The 16,523-nt window shown below is 39.4% G+C and overlaps 1 protein-coding gene across 1 annotated transcript; it reads left to right on the forward strand.

Moving 5' to 3' along the window:
- Positions 1-580: 580 nt before the first annotated feature.
- LOC102939415 (beta-Ala-His dipeptidase-like) lies at positions 581-16,521 on the forward strand. Its single transcript, XM_043538824.1, is given in 9 exon segments — positions 581-619; positions 4,530-4,637; positions 7,747-7,890; positions 8,785-8,947; positions 10,394-10,476; positions 10,569-10,766; positions 12,101-12,125; positions 12,128-12,184; positions 16,394-16,521. Coding segments are annotated over 9 exon segments (945 nt in total).
- Positions 16,522-16,523: the final 2 nt, after the last annotated feature.

A 16,523-nucleotide genomic window follows, 5' to 3' on the forward strand; every position in this document is an offset into this window, starting at 1 on the left:
CTGGATTGCTGTTAGTTTAGGCTAATTGCATTGGCAGCCACCTAAGGCCAGAACCTAAACAATCATTTCACACGCAAGAATTTGCTCATGATTATTTTTAACCAGCTTAGTGGGGAGAAAGAACCTCCTGCCACAAGACTCACATAAAATAATTGTGTAAGAATATTATAGCAGGGTTACATATCTTAATAAAAATGTTCTCTTTATAGTAAGTCCAGACAGTTGAGGAAAGGAAACACCTCTTCATAATCTGTCTCAAATGAACCAAAGAATTGTGGTTTAGTGGAGAGATTTATTCCCTAGGTAAGATGGTATTAGTCAAGGCAAAAAATGAACGCCATTATCTCCAAGTTGATCATGGCAGCCTAAGTATTCTGAATCTAAGTAAATGTGACAGATGTTTGCTCTACAGATATTGTTAACAAAATATTTGGAGAGACTAAATAACTAATGTTAATCAAGAGAGAAAGGGGGTGGGAATGCGTTATTGGACAAGAGTCTGCTGGAACCTGAGATAAAAGGAAGTCAACACAGGTCAGACTGTTACCCAGTTACGACCATCTCTACCACCAATGTACTAATGAGACAATTTTGGAAGCTTCTCCATTTCACAGTCATGGTAAAACATTTCCTGGTTCATTTTTATGCTTTCTTGTTGTTGTTCTGTTGCACAAGACAATTATGCTACAGCCCAAAGAGAGTTTGAGCGTTTTTGAAAAATCAAGATATTTAGATGCCAGGAGGGTATTCTGTTTGGGGAGCCCCAGGGCACAGAAAAAGGATGTATGTGAGAGTCAGGCATTTTGCTTTTAGTTACAAATGTCCTGTGTGGGTATGTGTGCTTATACAAATCTTTGCAAAGAGTGTGAGAACATTGCAGTTTTGGCAAATATAGAAGCGCTATCATTAAAAGCAGAGCAAAATAAAGGAAAGAACTGAGTATGCAAAGAGCAAAATGACTTCAAAGGAGTTTAGGGAGGAATTAAAGCAAATTTTAAAAGGCTCAATTGACTTAAATAATTTGATAGAGAATTAAAAGAATTCCAGACTTCCTAGGTTAAAAGCAATGTATCATGAACTTAGAGAAACTTCAGCTCTTCAAGGACCCAGTTTTGTTCCCACTAAAGAATCAATGGAAAATTTTGTCATTTTCTGGCATCAGGATTTGGCACCAGTTATAAAAATTTCAACAAGAAAAGCCCTTTATTTCTGCTAAGAAAAAAAAAAGAGTGAGTGCAGCCACTGAAGCAAAATTAATAAGTAATAGTAATTTATATAATCCTAGTGCTTACATCACACTTTTCATCCATTGATTTCAAAGTGCTTTACAAAGGAAAGTAAATGAGAGGTCTAAGCCATACCATGCTGAGCACATATTAACCTTAAAGAATATCTTCTGATTCCCCCTTTTGACAATTTTCAGAGGTCTTGATTGTTTACTATTTTAAAAGCCAAATCCTGATCCCAGCCAAGTCACTGTCAAAACTCTTATTGAATCATAGTGTCAAGTATCAGGGGGTAGCCGTGTAAGTCTGTATCCACAAAAACAACAAGGAGTCCAGTGGCACCTTAAAGACAAACAGATTTATTTGAGCATAAGCTTTCGTGGGTAAAAATCCACGTTTTTACCCACGAAAGCTTATGCTCAAATAAATCTGTTTGTCTTTAAGGTGCCACCGGACTCCTTGTTGTTTTTATTGAGTCATAGAATCATAGGACTGGAAGGGACTTCGAGAGGTCATCTAGTCCAGTCCCCTGCACTCAAGGCAGCACGAAGTGTTACCTAGACCATCCCTTACTGGTGTTTATCTAACCTGCTCTTAAAAATGATGGAGATTCAACAACCTCCCTGTGCAATTTATTCCAGTGCTTCACCATCATGACAGTGAGGAAGTTTTTCCGAATGTCCAACCTAAACCTCCCTTGCTGCAATTTAAGCCCATTGTTTCTTCTCCTGTCCTCAGAGGTTAAGAAGAACAATTCTTCTCCCTCCTCCTTGTAACAACCTTTTATGTATTTGAAAACAGTTATCGTGTCCCCTCTCGTTTTTCTCTTTTCCAGACTAAACAAACCAAATTTTTTCAATCTTCCCTCATAGGTCATGTTTTTCTAGACCTTTAATCATTTTTGTTGCTCTTCTCTGGACTTTTTCCAATTTGTCCACATCTTTCCTGAAATGTGGTGCCCAGAACTGGACACAATACTCCATTTGAGGCCTAATCAGTGTGTAGTAGAGCAGAAGAATTACTTCTCATGTCTTGCTTACCACACTCCTCCTAAAACATCCAGTATGATGTTTGCTTTTTTGCAACAGTGTTACATGTTGATTCATATTTAGCTTATGGTCCACTATGACCCCCAGATCCCTTTCTGCAACACTCCTTCCTAGGCAGTCATTTCCCATTTTGTATGTGTGCAACTGATTGTTCCTTCTTAAATGGAGTACTTTGCATTTGTCCTTATTGAATTTCATCCTATTTACTTCAGACCATTTCTCCAGTTTGTCCAGATCATTTTGAAGTTTAATCCTATCTTCCAAAGCATTTGCAACCCCTCCCAGCTTGGTATCGTCCGCAAACTTTATAAGTGTCATTATCTAAATCATTAACAATATTGAACAGAACCGGACCCAGAACTGAACCTACTCATTACGCCCTTCCAGCATGAGAAATGGTAAAATAATTTAGTACCAATGATGGTCAACCTCTTATTTATCTTGTAAATAGCACCAAGTGTGCAGACAGCATTTGAAAAGAAGAGCCAAACTAATAGTCCCTTCCACTTACTACAAGGTGCTGATGGTAGCTCAATAGCTTGTGTCCAATACTTCTCTATGCTTTTCATTTTGCATTAAATAAAAGTTGACTCTTGGGATGAATGATTTGGCACAAATTACACATTTTGTAAAGTTAAAAACAGCAACAAAATGCTTAGCGCTGAGCTGAAATGCTTCTTAATGAGATAAATAAAACGGGGTGAGAGCCTAAGTCAGTAACTGAGCTCACGTGGCGTGGAGAGGAAGGGGCAACAGGGAGCTATTGGTACCTTCCTGCATCACAGCCACCCAGCACCAGGGCAAGGTAGGGCTGCACAAGAGTGGCCCTAATTCATGCAACTGGCATATGGTCCCTCAGGGTTGTTCCTATGCTCCCTCAGGGACCTCACCTCACTGGGGCATAGGGCATAGCTAGAGTTGGCTTCTTCCATCCCCCAGCCCTTCCCCTTCCTTTTAAAAATCAAGATTGGATATTTTTCTAAAACATATGCTCCAGGAATTATTTAAGGGAAGTTCTATGGCCTCTGTTGTGCACCCCCAACATGCTCCCTGCCTCCCTCTTTTCCTTTATAAAGGGAGCAGGTGGGGAGAGGGGGGTGGGAGATGGGAGGCACAGAAGAAAGTGGAGTTTTCCCTGGCGCAGGGAGAATTCTCAGATGGCCACTGCTGGTGCATTAAGGTTCTTTTGTGCCACTTGCTGAAGAATCTGGCTCTAATGTATGTAGAGTTTATGGGGCAGATTCTCGCTTGTACTCTGGCTCCATTATACCAGTCTGCCAGTGCAAGGGGGCTGTAAAAATGGCAGGTGTGGTTGAATAGGGATTCCCTGAGCATGGGGGAAATCCCTGAATGAGGTAGGGTTACCTTAGTAGTTCTTATACCACTCCCCATTCATAGCTCCCTGGCTTTGTAAAGCACCCAGCTGCACCTTTATTCACCAGCTTTCAGAATGTTCTCAGCATCTAAAGCAGCTGCACCTTTATTCACCAGCTTTCAGAATGTTCTCAGCATCTAAAGCATCCCCAGAACAGCAGCCCTGCAAAGGTGCACTAAATACATTTTATCCTCTGAGGCTGAATACAGACTTATAAATACAGTATGTACTTTTTTTTAAAAAGCATATGGCATCTGAGGTTGTGGAGTGGGAATCTGAGATACTAACTGTTGTCATGCTGGCCATTCCCTCCCTCTACTAACCCAACATCTTTCCTTCTTTCTGTAGAACATGTCAGCTGCTACCATCAGGTGAATGGAGCTGTGATGTTACAGTGGTCACTTTAAAAGTTTCCCCATTTTGTTCCACCAGTCTAAGAAATACACCCAATACCTAAAATGGGTGATACCACTGTGTCATGGATCCACAGGCTTGGTGCTGTACTCCTAGCTTTTGAACAGTATCCAGGAGAAACAGCTTCAGTGTAGCCAGACCTCCAAGGGATCCCACTTTGCCTTCAGGGTAGACCACACAGCCTCACTGCCTCCTGAGACTGAACCTCCAGGTCTTCAGCACTCCTGTTTCACACTGTGAGCTCTGATTATTAGGGACCAAGAACGGAGCTAGAACTGGAATAACATGAAATAAATGTCTTCCTACGTGTTTAAGCACTACCTGACACTGGTATTAACTAAACTACCCAGGTCATTCTTTGCAATGGCAATACATCTTCCTGGAAACACACAGACTGAGCATTGTATAAAGTCTGAGAATCAAAGGATTAACTTCTTTTACAACATTTCACATTTTCTTTTACAGACTGTCTTGGTGTTTGTCATATCGTTCATGTCACTTACTACAGCAGTATCTGTGCCTTCAGATCAAATATTTCAGTATATCGAAGAACATCAACATGAATATGTACAGGTAAGGCCCATTGCTGCACAGTAAGAATGTTTGCGATGTAAGTTTCTAATCATATGAATTCTCAAAGTAGGTTAGACATTAAAAAAAAAATCCTAAAATGGTTCAATTAGTCATCATAGCACACTTGGTATTTTACTTCTGGTCATAGTATTTTTTGCTCTTTTTGGATGAAAAGTGATATATACATGCAATGAATTATTTTTGGGTAATATTTAATAAGATTTTCATAAGAGAGTAGTAGCAATAATAATAAACACCTAGCTCTTGTATAAAGTTTTTCATCCGTAGGTCTCAAAGTGTTTTACAAAGGAGTAAGCAGACTTATATCAGTTTTCTGTTTCTTTCCGCTAATAAACTTTAGCTTCTAAAAGTACTATGTACAAGGCAATTATTTTTTAACAATAAATAGGAATAAGGAATCAAAGAAGGCCAAAACCTCACCATTGCAGTTTTTTTACCTAAGTAAGATATGCAAGATTTTTCCTAGGAGTATTCCGTGCATCTATAATCACAGAATTTATCACAGAATGTACCCTTTGCCAAACCGTTACTATAAGTTTGTGTTCTGGAATATAAGCTTTATATATTTATATACTGTAGTTCTCAGGATAGTGAAGATAACCTTGAAAACCTGAGCTTTGTGTAAAATGACTTAATGTTGTCTTCCTCACTCTGCAGCCAGCCTGAAACAATACCTTTGAACTGACCTGTTCATTTCCAGTAGTTTTTTTGACCCAGAAGCCTAAAAATGACATTTTAAATGTTGAAATTAACAATCCTGCTACTCATTATTTTAACAGAAACATCCAACTAAAGAGCCTCATCTATTCCCTACCCAGTTACCAAAACTTCCAACGTCTCCCCTGACAACTTCTACTATGCAGCTATGCACTGTGAATACAAAAAAAGCATACCATATTGGTAACTGGAAATGTGGGGACAGTTTAAAGGAATTAAACATCAAAATAAATAACACAAGGGGCACCGTAATGATTTAATAAATCATTTTCATATTTAATTTATTAGAAAGCTAAATTTCAATGAACCTTCCATAAATTTTCAGGCTAAATGTTAAAATGTGACATTATAGGATTCCACGGTTGTAGCTTCTTAGAGCCCACTTTTAAAACCCTAATTCACACTGAGTTAGTACCTTTCTACACAGGCATTTGCATTTATTTCAACAGGACAACTGGTGGAGGAAGTTACAACCCAACATGAATACATTTGGCAGAATTAGGCCCTCCTTGATTTCCATATGAAATGTGTTCAGTTTACAAATAAAAATATTTTAAATAAATTTTAATAAATGTTAGCCCTGCAAATTTGACCTGGAATCTACGACTTAAGCTGAGTTCTTTCCTTCAACATAGCATCTTCCGTGATAAAGGTTCTGATGACAAAATTAGGCCATCACTGACCCCTATACAACCTCACTGTTTAGGAAATATGTCCCCAAGGACACCTGTGCAAAACCATTTTCTTCAATGGATTTGTAGAGGTGCAACTGTCTGGAATTTAACAAACAATTCTACTGATGATGCACAAGAAGCACTAGAATTCAGCTCTCTCTCAATTGCATTGGCTCTGCAGAGCTATCATTAGTGAAGAACAACAGAAACTCATTATTGCCGCGAACAACAAAAAAGAAGACCCTAAGGACACACAAGGAGTAGTTTTCTGAAGTAAGAAGGTGCTATTCATCCATAATCAATTTGCAGAGTAGAACCACATTTCAATTTCTTAGCTTTCTTAATTTGTTTAACCTGCTTAGGTCCCAATACAGGAATGTTCTGCATAGGAGAGAGGACCCTGTATCTATGAAGAGCTCTGCAGGATTCAGGCCATAGTTGATATTTAAAAGCTATGTGACTGAGGATAGAACAATCAATGTGACTGTCAAGCTGTCTGGAGTGGCTCACGACCATGAGTGCCAACCTCAGGGCAGACTGAAAGCAGAAAGCAGGGCAGAAACCCCGAATTAGTTGTATGTTCTCCAATTAGATTTCAACCAATCCAGTGAAAAATGTGAACTCCTAAAGCATTGTAACAGTCTTATCGTGGAGTCACAGACAGTGCCCTGGGCATTCCAGTCTATGTTGACACCCAGGTAAGCTGGATTATGTGATAGATAGCTGTTTAACACCAAAGATTGCAAAATATTCAGGTTACTCCCAGTCCCAAAGGACCAGTCACTTACCCCAGGTAAATTGTACTCAGCTCTCAAACCAATGACAATGCCTGTAGCCAGTCCTGTAATAAACTAACTAAAGATTTATTAAGTAAGAAAAGAAATGAGTTATTTATGGGGTTAAAACAGGAAACATACACATACACAAATGTGTGTGTATGTTTCCTGTTTTAACCTCATAAATAACTCTCATTTCTTTTCTCAGATTTTAAAAGGTAATATATGCTTCTATAATAAGCAGCTCTATATGTCCCTTAGGGCTGACCCATGCCAAGCAGCATGGGGATCTCTTGCTTACGTTTAGGAATCTTTGCCCCTCAGACGCTAACCAGCATAAAGATCCAGTTCCCCATGTCAGGGATTTTTATCCCCTTCACCCCAGAATCCAAACTGATAGAACAAGTGCCGGTGCCTAGCTCCTCTTCATGTAGGTTGGGAGGGCAATCAACCAGGTCTTTGTCCTTTTGATGCCTTACAATGGCTCATCTGGTTTCAAAGGCCCTCTTGTCTGCTGGACCAGTGCTTTACACTAATTAACGCTTCTCTTCTTGTTTGGTGAGTTACATAATTACAGAGGTTTACAATGAAAACACTCAATATAAATGTATACCATGGGAGACAGGCATTATAAGTAGGATTAATACATGCAGCATCCTACAAGCATTGTCTAAACACTAAACACATTCTTTTAACACTAATATCTACTTTAACCATACTACCACCTAGGTAAGCCAGACTGGTTTCCAGGTATGCATTTGTCAGTGTTCAGCAAAGCCCTGGGCCTTGGCATCGGCTGGCACCTCGTCTGCCAGGGTCACAGTGATGTTTTCAGGTAACTTTCATTTCAGAGGGCCGTGACATCAGTTTAGAGCGATACACTGCATATAGATCATCACCTTCAATTTTCTTATCCCGCAGAGACTCAAAGATTGGGTGGCCATAGAAAGTAACTCCAATGACCCTGCAGAGAGACACCTGGTTACAAACATGATGCTTTTGGCAGAAGAGAGGATAAGAAAGTTAGGTGGAACAGTTGAGATGGTAGATCTGGGCATGCACGAGGTAATACATTTTCACTGTGTTTTCAGGATGCAAATCTAAGTATCTATTACCAGCTTTTGTCTAGTGCTATAAAAAATTATCTAAGCGCTGTACAAATTAAGAAGCACACCTATAAAATGGGTTACCACTGTAACTGTAAGCATGGTTTTTCTTTGGCTTTTGCATCAATAAGTAAAATGCAGACTACAAAGAAAGCCTCATTTTATATACACAGGAACCAATAGTGTAATCCTGGTGGATTAAGTGACCAGAATGTAAAGGGCCATCATCAACTTTAAAATCATGTTTACGAGGCAGGGGAACCCAGTGAGCTAGGAAGATCCTTTCCTCTCCTTTTTTGGAGGCCCAGAAGAGGAGATGACAGGAGACAGCAGGAAACATAATTTCTGTTCCTCATTCCCAAGGCTTAGAAGAAGTAGAACTGGGTGTTGGTGGAAGCATCTGCCTCCTAGCACTAGAGCTTCCAGAACTTTTCCTTATCCCCTTAAATCCGAGGCAGTGCACATACCAGTGATGTTTTTAATGTTATGTGACTGGAACCAGGACCAACCTCCTGCAACAAAATGGTTTGCATGTCCCTAAGACCATTTCTTATTTTGTGCTACAGCTAGCATTGTTACTCTTTTGCTGCATATATAACCATTCACTGCTCCAGAAAATTATATATCCTTGCATAGTAGCCTTAGGATGTAGTTTCTAGTCTGCTTCTATATAGCAGTCATTCTCAAATTATTTTTACAATGACAGAACTAAACAGAAAACATTAAAAAATCAAGACAAGTAGGATCAAAATCATTCCTGGTGCAAACTCCAGTGACTTCATCATCTATGAATGCTTGTTTTGGAAGCCTCTATCAATGTATATATATAATGAAGCTCTTTGATTTATTTTAGCTACCCAATGGAAACAAAATCTCTTTGCCACCAGTTATTTTGGCAAACATTGTAAAAGATCAAAAAAAGCCTATGGTATGTTTTTATGGGCATATGGATGTGCAGCCAGCAAAAATTGAGGATGAATGGTCAACAGAGCCTTACATAATGACAGAGAAAGACAGTAAGTGCTTGAGCTGCTTGAAAGCTTTCAGCAACTGGCTTATCATTTATACAGTGAGACCCTTTATACTAAAGCAGCTTCCCTACCATGAAAGAAAAAGAGGAAGATCATTCAAATAACATAGAAAATAATAATTTTCTTCAGGTAAAACAGAAAACCTTCTGGGAAATGCCTTCCTTGTCTGTGAATAGATTTTCCACTAAAATCCTTTGAACTTTTCTTTCCTTATATGCAAAAATAAGTACTTGTCCTAAAAATACAGATGCACGGAAGATCTTGTGTCAAATTCAGATTGTATCTTGCACATATGCCTACATCAGACATTAGAGGTGAAATTCTCGCTCCACTGAAGCCACACCAGTTTTGCTATAGACTTCAGTACAGCCAGGATTTCACCTGAGGTGTCCAAATAGGGTACAACTTTTGTGTCTCACTACCAGTTCCTGTCAAACCCACAGAATCCATGCTCTGCTGTTCCTCCATGGCTAGAAAAGCAGGAGAATTCTGGGGCAGGAGGCACGGTTCAGACATTTAGCTCCCTTGATCAGCTATTATTTTCCCCCATTCAGACTGCTTATGTTCCTGCTGAGTACTCTGTATGGATGGCTGTGCTGAATTTGTGGGCATTCCCGGTCTGATCAGAATAAGGTTGCAAAATCATATTGCTTTTGTACTATTATTTTCTGCCAGTTTTGGAAGGCAATGCTAAAGAGAACCTTGCTTTAGCCCCTTCCATTCAGCTTGTTATAATATTTCTCCTACTCAACTATCACCCACCAAAGCACTTTAATTAGAATTGAGCATACAAAAGGAAGAGTGCCCAATATAAACATTTACTACAAGTAAATATGGACTTTACAATTATTACAGTACAATCCAATACTGGAATTTGGAATAGCAAAGGTTGAGTACTCCAGCTACATTCTGAACATCACAGGGATAGCTCATCCTGGCTACAGGAGACCTTGTTATTCAAATACTAATTGTTTTTCTACAGACCACGTAGAGCTCTGTGTTACATATACAACCTGTCAAAAAACTATTTTAGTTGTATGCAAGATCATAAATAGAAGGAGGAAATACTATGGAGTTTGTAAAGATTTCATATTTATTAATAGTTTAAAGGGTAAATTCTATTCTAAAAATTGATTCAGTAAAATATTGCATCCTGGGACTATATATTTATTGTGTCCCAGTAATTTCCACATAAAATATGGTCAGTTTACAAGTAAAAAGATAATTTTCTAAAGGCCATCCTGGCAAATTCATCCTGAGCTTTGAAAGTCTAGCTGGTTTCTTTCCTATTTGTTCAGTGCACAATGATGAGTAATAAGATGTCTACCGATAAACTATGCCTCTATTACACCTATGCAACAACCCTGTCTGCATTTGCCTAATGAACTAACTTTATCAGTTATCATGATCTCATTCTATTTTGTTTTCAAGGCAATCTCTATGGACGAGGTGCATCTGATGACAAAGGACAAGTTCTCGCTGTGCTGAATGCAATTGAAGCACTTCAAAAACATGTATGTGACTTTTTATTCCTTTAACAATAAGTTTGCTATTTTCAACTATGTAACTAATTGCTTATAAATCTTTTTGAAACATTTCCTTATAGGAACTTCCTGTTAATGTAAAGATTCTGCTTGAAGGTATGGAAGAAATAGGGTCCATTGGGCTAAATATGCTGGTTGAACAGAGAAATAGTACATTTTTTTCTGACGTCGATTACATTGTGGTCACTGACACTGCATGGCTCAGCAACAAACCTGGTATTACATATGGGACAAGAAGAAACTGCCACTTCTTTGTTGAGGTATAGTGCAAAAAGGAGCATGATCTTATACTCTCATTAACTGAATGTTAGCTGAGTACTTATCAAGTGGCTTTATATTTATCCAGGTCCAAACACTAACAGCCCTACTGAATATATAAACTCACAGGGTTAAAGATAGATACAGGATTATACAATGATTCCATTTCTGTTATATATGGTAGTAATTTTAAGGCTGCACTAAAGGAATCACCACTTTGTAGTACTGGTATATAGAAATAACAATAGTAAATTCACCTATAAGCACATTATGGGTCAAATTATCTTTTCAGTTGTACCAGTGCAACCTCACTGAAATTAACTGACAGGAGAATTTGTCCCTCTATATATTCAAAGGGCTTTACAAAGTATTAGCTAATGAATTAAGGATTTCCTGTACATGCCAGTCTCCAAGGAATTTATCTAGGATCATGAAACACATGGGATTTAAGGTTGCAAGCAGAGATTTATCACTGGTAGGGTTAGTGGTCTATCTTCATAAATTACAACAAAAAGTCACAGTCTGATAGTAGGGAAAGGGAAAAAGGCAGAAGTCGTGAATTTATAATGACGAATGACAAAAAAGAGGCCACATTATTTTAATCAAAATATCTTTTATTTTCCATAAAAACTACTTCATTCTCTATAATCTATTATCTTAAAATGATTTAAAACTCTTATTCTGGTGCCTGTTGGTTCAACAGCAGTGCAGGAAGTTGGAAGTATAGCTCCTGCTTTATCTTCTTCTGCACTGCCTCCACCTCTGAAAAAGGCAGCTAGGACACCACTGTTGTGCAGGCATCTCTCATCATGTCCGCTTCCTAGCTATGTAAACGCCACCATGTTTTACTAATAAAACCAGAGATACTGGGCCATTTCATAGTAAGCCTGCCCCCAATGACAGGACAATAAAAATGGAAGCGGGCACTTCATTTTGTGCTGAAAGTTTCATCCTGATTGTCCAGAAAATATATTTATTCTACATTACATTTGGAATAGTAGAAAATATGAAAATGTCAGTTCTCATTTCTAATACCCAGCATGTTTTTCAAAAATATGGCGCTCAAGATTGTCACACTAGTCTGTCAGCATCAGAAGAAGTAAATGGATAATAGATTCTTTAATATTAAGTCAAATAAATATTATTTAAAGAAAGGTGCATTAGCACATTTGGTCTTTTTCCACAGTGAAGGAAAAGAGAACAAAATGGCAAGTATATAAATTGTGATGATGTACCTAGAAATCCTGAAATGAAAATGACCATAGACTTTTCCCGTTGCCTTCCCGATGGTTTTTAAAGGAAGTATCAAGTGTGTTCATCTATTCTATTTTTGCAGGTGCAATGTGCTAAATGAGACTTACACTCGGGGGCTTTGGAGGAATATTACATGAAGCAATGAATGACTTAATATTTCTGTTAAGTAAGTATTTAATTATCTATGAATAAATGTCATGTTCTAGGACTGTCATGGTCCATTTCAAAGTATATCAGGTATTGTTCTTACTCTCACCAACTGATAAAAAGCACAGGAATATAAAAACATGAATTACATGTACTGGGCCTGGTACTGACATTGTTACTCAGGCAAAACTCGTATTAATTCCCATGAGACTTTTTTTTAGTAAGGACTAAGTAAAGAAGGTTTCTGGTTTGGATCCATTGTATGCATAATTGCAAGTGCTGCAGCATTTGATCCAATGGTGTATTTTACTTTAATTATATAGGGCCAAGTACATTTGGGCAACTCACAAAAAAAGGAACAACTCCGTGTGAGTAGGGGTGGCAGAATTAGGCTCAGATTTATTTTAAAGCAACACCAGCAACCGTGTTTACTTTAATGTGTTTGTTAACATTGCAACCCCAATTCTGTTTGTTTCATGTACCATGTAGTGGATAATAACATGAAAGGACTCTGTGTCGTTAAACTGTACTGGATCTTAATTGAAACAACTATTTACGCAGGCACTGCAACGGCAACTAGCATTCAAACTGTGTGCAGACAAACAGACTTCTTGGTGACAGGTTTCAGGGGTAGCCGTATTAGTCTGTATCAGCAAAAAAAAAAAAAAAAAAAACCGAGGAGTCCTTGTGGCACCTTAGAGACTAACAAATTTATTTGGGCATGAGCTTTCGTGGGCTAGAACCCACTTCATCAGATGTATGAAGTAAAAGATACAGGAACAGGTATAAATACATGAAAGGATGTGGGTTGCTGTAGCATTCTGAGTTGCAGTTTACTTCATTAAAAAAAAATTTCAGAAATACTTTTACTGAAGGAACACTTCATGTTGAAAGGAACCTCTTGCAACCACTACTTGGGCCAGATCCAGAGACTCCTTTTTTAATTATTATATTCTTCAGAACATAAATGGCACAAACCCTGTTTTTCTTTTCTTTGGCTCCCATTCTCTTGGTATGACAATGGCTCTCCTAAATTGCCATATCATTTCTCTTTTTCCATCAGGTCCACAGGTATCTATTTGTGTTAATTAAGTGCCTATCATCAAAACACCTAAGCACTGTCATCATCATCATCATGTTCCTATTACACCTCTGGCGTTTAGGGCAGTGATGAAGCTCCTCCACTCCTGTCTGTTTCTGGCAAGTCTTTCAGTAGTTCTCCAGCTGTACCCCATGTTTTTCAGCTTGGCTTCCACAGCTCTTCACCATGTTGTTTTCGATTACCTTCAGGTGTCCATCTTATTGCCACTCTGGTGATGGAATCAGTTTCCATCCAAAGCACATGACCAATCCATCTCCAGTGCCTCCTGGCAATGATGGTGCTCATATCCTCTTGGCTGCACTGTGTCAACAGATCTTCGTTTGAGATAGTTCTGGGCCAAAAGATACAGAGGATTTTTCTGAGGCAGGTTGTATGAAATGAAGACAGTTTGGACATGTCATACTTTCTCATTCCCCAGCATTCTGAACTATAAAGTAATGTTGGTTTTGGTATTGTATGCTGATGATTTCCAGACTGTATTTAAGCTTCTGAAAGTGTTCCTGTCTTTACTGATTTTGCTCTGGATATCCTGGCTTGTTCCACCATCCTGGCTGATGGTGCTGCCTAAGTATGTGAATGCTTCTACATTGGTGAGAACATAATCCTCTATCCATACTGGTGATGGTGAGGCAATATTAAAGGTCATGATATCTGTCTTATTGTGGTTCATTTTCACTCCAATTTGCTGGCTGAATGCACTGAGTCAAGTTTTTTTTCTTGTCTATGGTGTTGGGTATGTGATAGAAGAGCAAGATCATCTGCGAAGTCCAGATCTTCAAGGGATGAGAAGGGTGTCCATTTAGTACCTCTTGGCATGTGTTCTGTTGTACGCTGCATTACCCAGTCGATGGCAATGTTGAAGAGGATTGCAAACATGAAACACCCCTGACGTACTCCTGTTTTGACTTCAAAACTGAGCTCACTGTGATCAACACTGCACGTAAAGTTGAAATAAAAGCTTTTGATGATGTTGATTATATGGAAAGGGATTCCATATACCTGCAGAATGTGCCATAGGCTGGTCCCGTGAATGCTATCAAAAGTCTTCTCAAAGTCTATGAAATTTATGTGGAGTTGCCACTGCCATTCTAAGCATTGTTCTATTATGTTTCATAGAGTGAAGATCTTGTCTGTACAGCCACGCCCTTTCTGAAAAACCAGCTTGCTCTTTTCTGAAAACGTTATCGACTGCCTCTGATATACGCAGGACTATGATCTTACACAATACTTTGCCTGGCACAGATAAAAGTGTGAAACCACTCCAGTTATTACAATCACTGAGAGTTCCTTTCTTTGGTATCTTCACTATAACCCCATTAGTCCACTTATCTGGCACTTTTTCCCTTTCCCAGACTGATGTAAATAGAGGGGCCAGGATAGATGCTGCTAACTTAGGATTTACCTTGAACAATTCTGCATTCAAGTTGCCAGGAGCTTTCCCATTTTTTAAGGATTTGATGGCTTGAATGATCTCTTCCATAGCTGGGGTGTCTGTGTTGATATCAAGATCTTCTGCCTCCTGGATGTTTGATTCCTCTTTAGGTGACTCCCTGTTCAGCAATTCTTTGAAATGCTCTGTCCAGCGCATTTCTTGTTCTTTTTCGGTTGTTAGTAGGTGTCCTTGTTTGGTTTCTGATGGGAGTGTTTGTTGGTGTCTGCTGTTTACCACTGATAAGCCATGTCATTTTGTAGATGGTTCCTTGTTCACCACAAGCAACTGCATCCTCTGCTTGTGTTGCCAGATTATCAATATAATGCCATTTGTCCGGTCTCACAAGGCATTTGACCTCCCGGTGTGCCTTGCTATACTGCCCGTGGTATTTGTCCTTCAGCTTCTGGGATTTTGTGTCTAAAACTTTTTTCTTCAGGTCTCATCTGATTTCTATGTCATTCCATGTGCTGGGTGTAATCCGCCACTTCCTTCTCTTCTGCCTGCACCCTGGACAGGGTTCACTGCTGTTTATAAATTGCTGTTACTTTGTCTCACTTCTTGTTGATCTCCTCATCTGCATTCCCCCCGTCCTCATTAAGGTATGCAAATGCTTGAAACCTGTTCTTTAACTGCAGAACGAAGGCTTTCTGTATTTCAGGAGACTTTAGCTTGTCAATTGCATAACGTCTATGTCCCTTGTTTGGTGGACCCACACATCTCAATTTTAACTAGATGGAGACTGTCACAAGGTGGTGATTGCTGGCAACGTCTGCACCCCTTCTCACTTTCACATCTGTCGGTGAGCGCTGCCATTTGCCATTGATCATGATATGGTCAATCTGGTTCTTATCTCTGCCATTTGGAGAACACCATATCAGCTTGTGAATTTCACGATGTTGGAATAGGGTTCTGGTGATGACTAGGTCATTCATATTACAGAAATCAACAAGCCTCTTTCCGTTTTCATTCATGGTGCCACACCCTTGTCTTCACATTGCTCTGTCGTTTGTTGTAGTTACCGACCTTGGCATTCAGGTCTCCCATGACGATAGTTAGGTCGTGGCGTGGTACTCTCTCTAACTCCGCCTGTAGTGTAAGGTAGAATTTGTCCTTTACTTCTTCATCACTGTTATTTGTCGGAGCATAGCACTGAATCAGTGATATTATTGTTTCCCTTTCAGTCTGGCTCTCATAAATCTGCTGCGGATGGACTTCCATTCAAGCAGGGAATGCTCCACTCCCTTCTTCAAAAGGATTGCAACACCCTCCTGGTGTTGTCCATCATCCCATCCAGAATACAGCAAAGTTTCTCCCAAGGCTGTTGTTAATCTTCCTGATCCCGTCCATCTGCTCTCACTTACACCCAGGATGGGTAAGCTGTAGCATCTCATCTCTGCTGTGACCTGAGCTAACTTCCCTGTTTTGTACATTGTCTGTATGTTCTAAAAACCAAGTTTAGTTTTTGTCTTGGTGTTGAGCACTTCAGTCTTCATGCCAGTGGCTTTTTTTTGCCTTTCACCACTGTCAGTTATACAGTTCATTGACCCCTGAAGGCCATCGCACACAGTAATGGTCGATTTCTCCATCGCTGTTTCCGTAACGTATTTTTTTTACGGGACACGGTTGTTAGCCCTGTACCTAACCCCCAACCTGGAGGACCAGGGTTTGTTTTGTCTGGCCCCTTCCCCCCACAGATCAATCCGGCATGGTTCAACCTACCAGGAGCAAAAAGCCCCTGCCGACACAGGCTTTGGGGATCATTAGAGCACGCAAGCTGTCTTGCCATGACAAGGCACGGATACCAGAGGACAGTACACTGTAAGC

This window comes from Chelonia mydas, chromosome 2, assembly GCF_015237465.2.
Source record: "Chelonia mydas isolate rCheMyd1 chromosome 2, rCheMyd1.pri.v2, whole genome shotgun sequence".
NCBI classification, from domain to species: Eukaryota; Metazoa; Chordata; order Testudines; family Cheloniidae; genus Chelonia; species Chelonia mydas.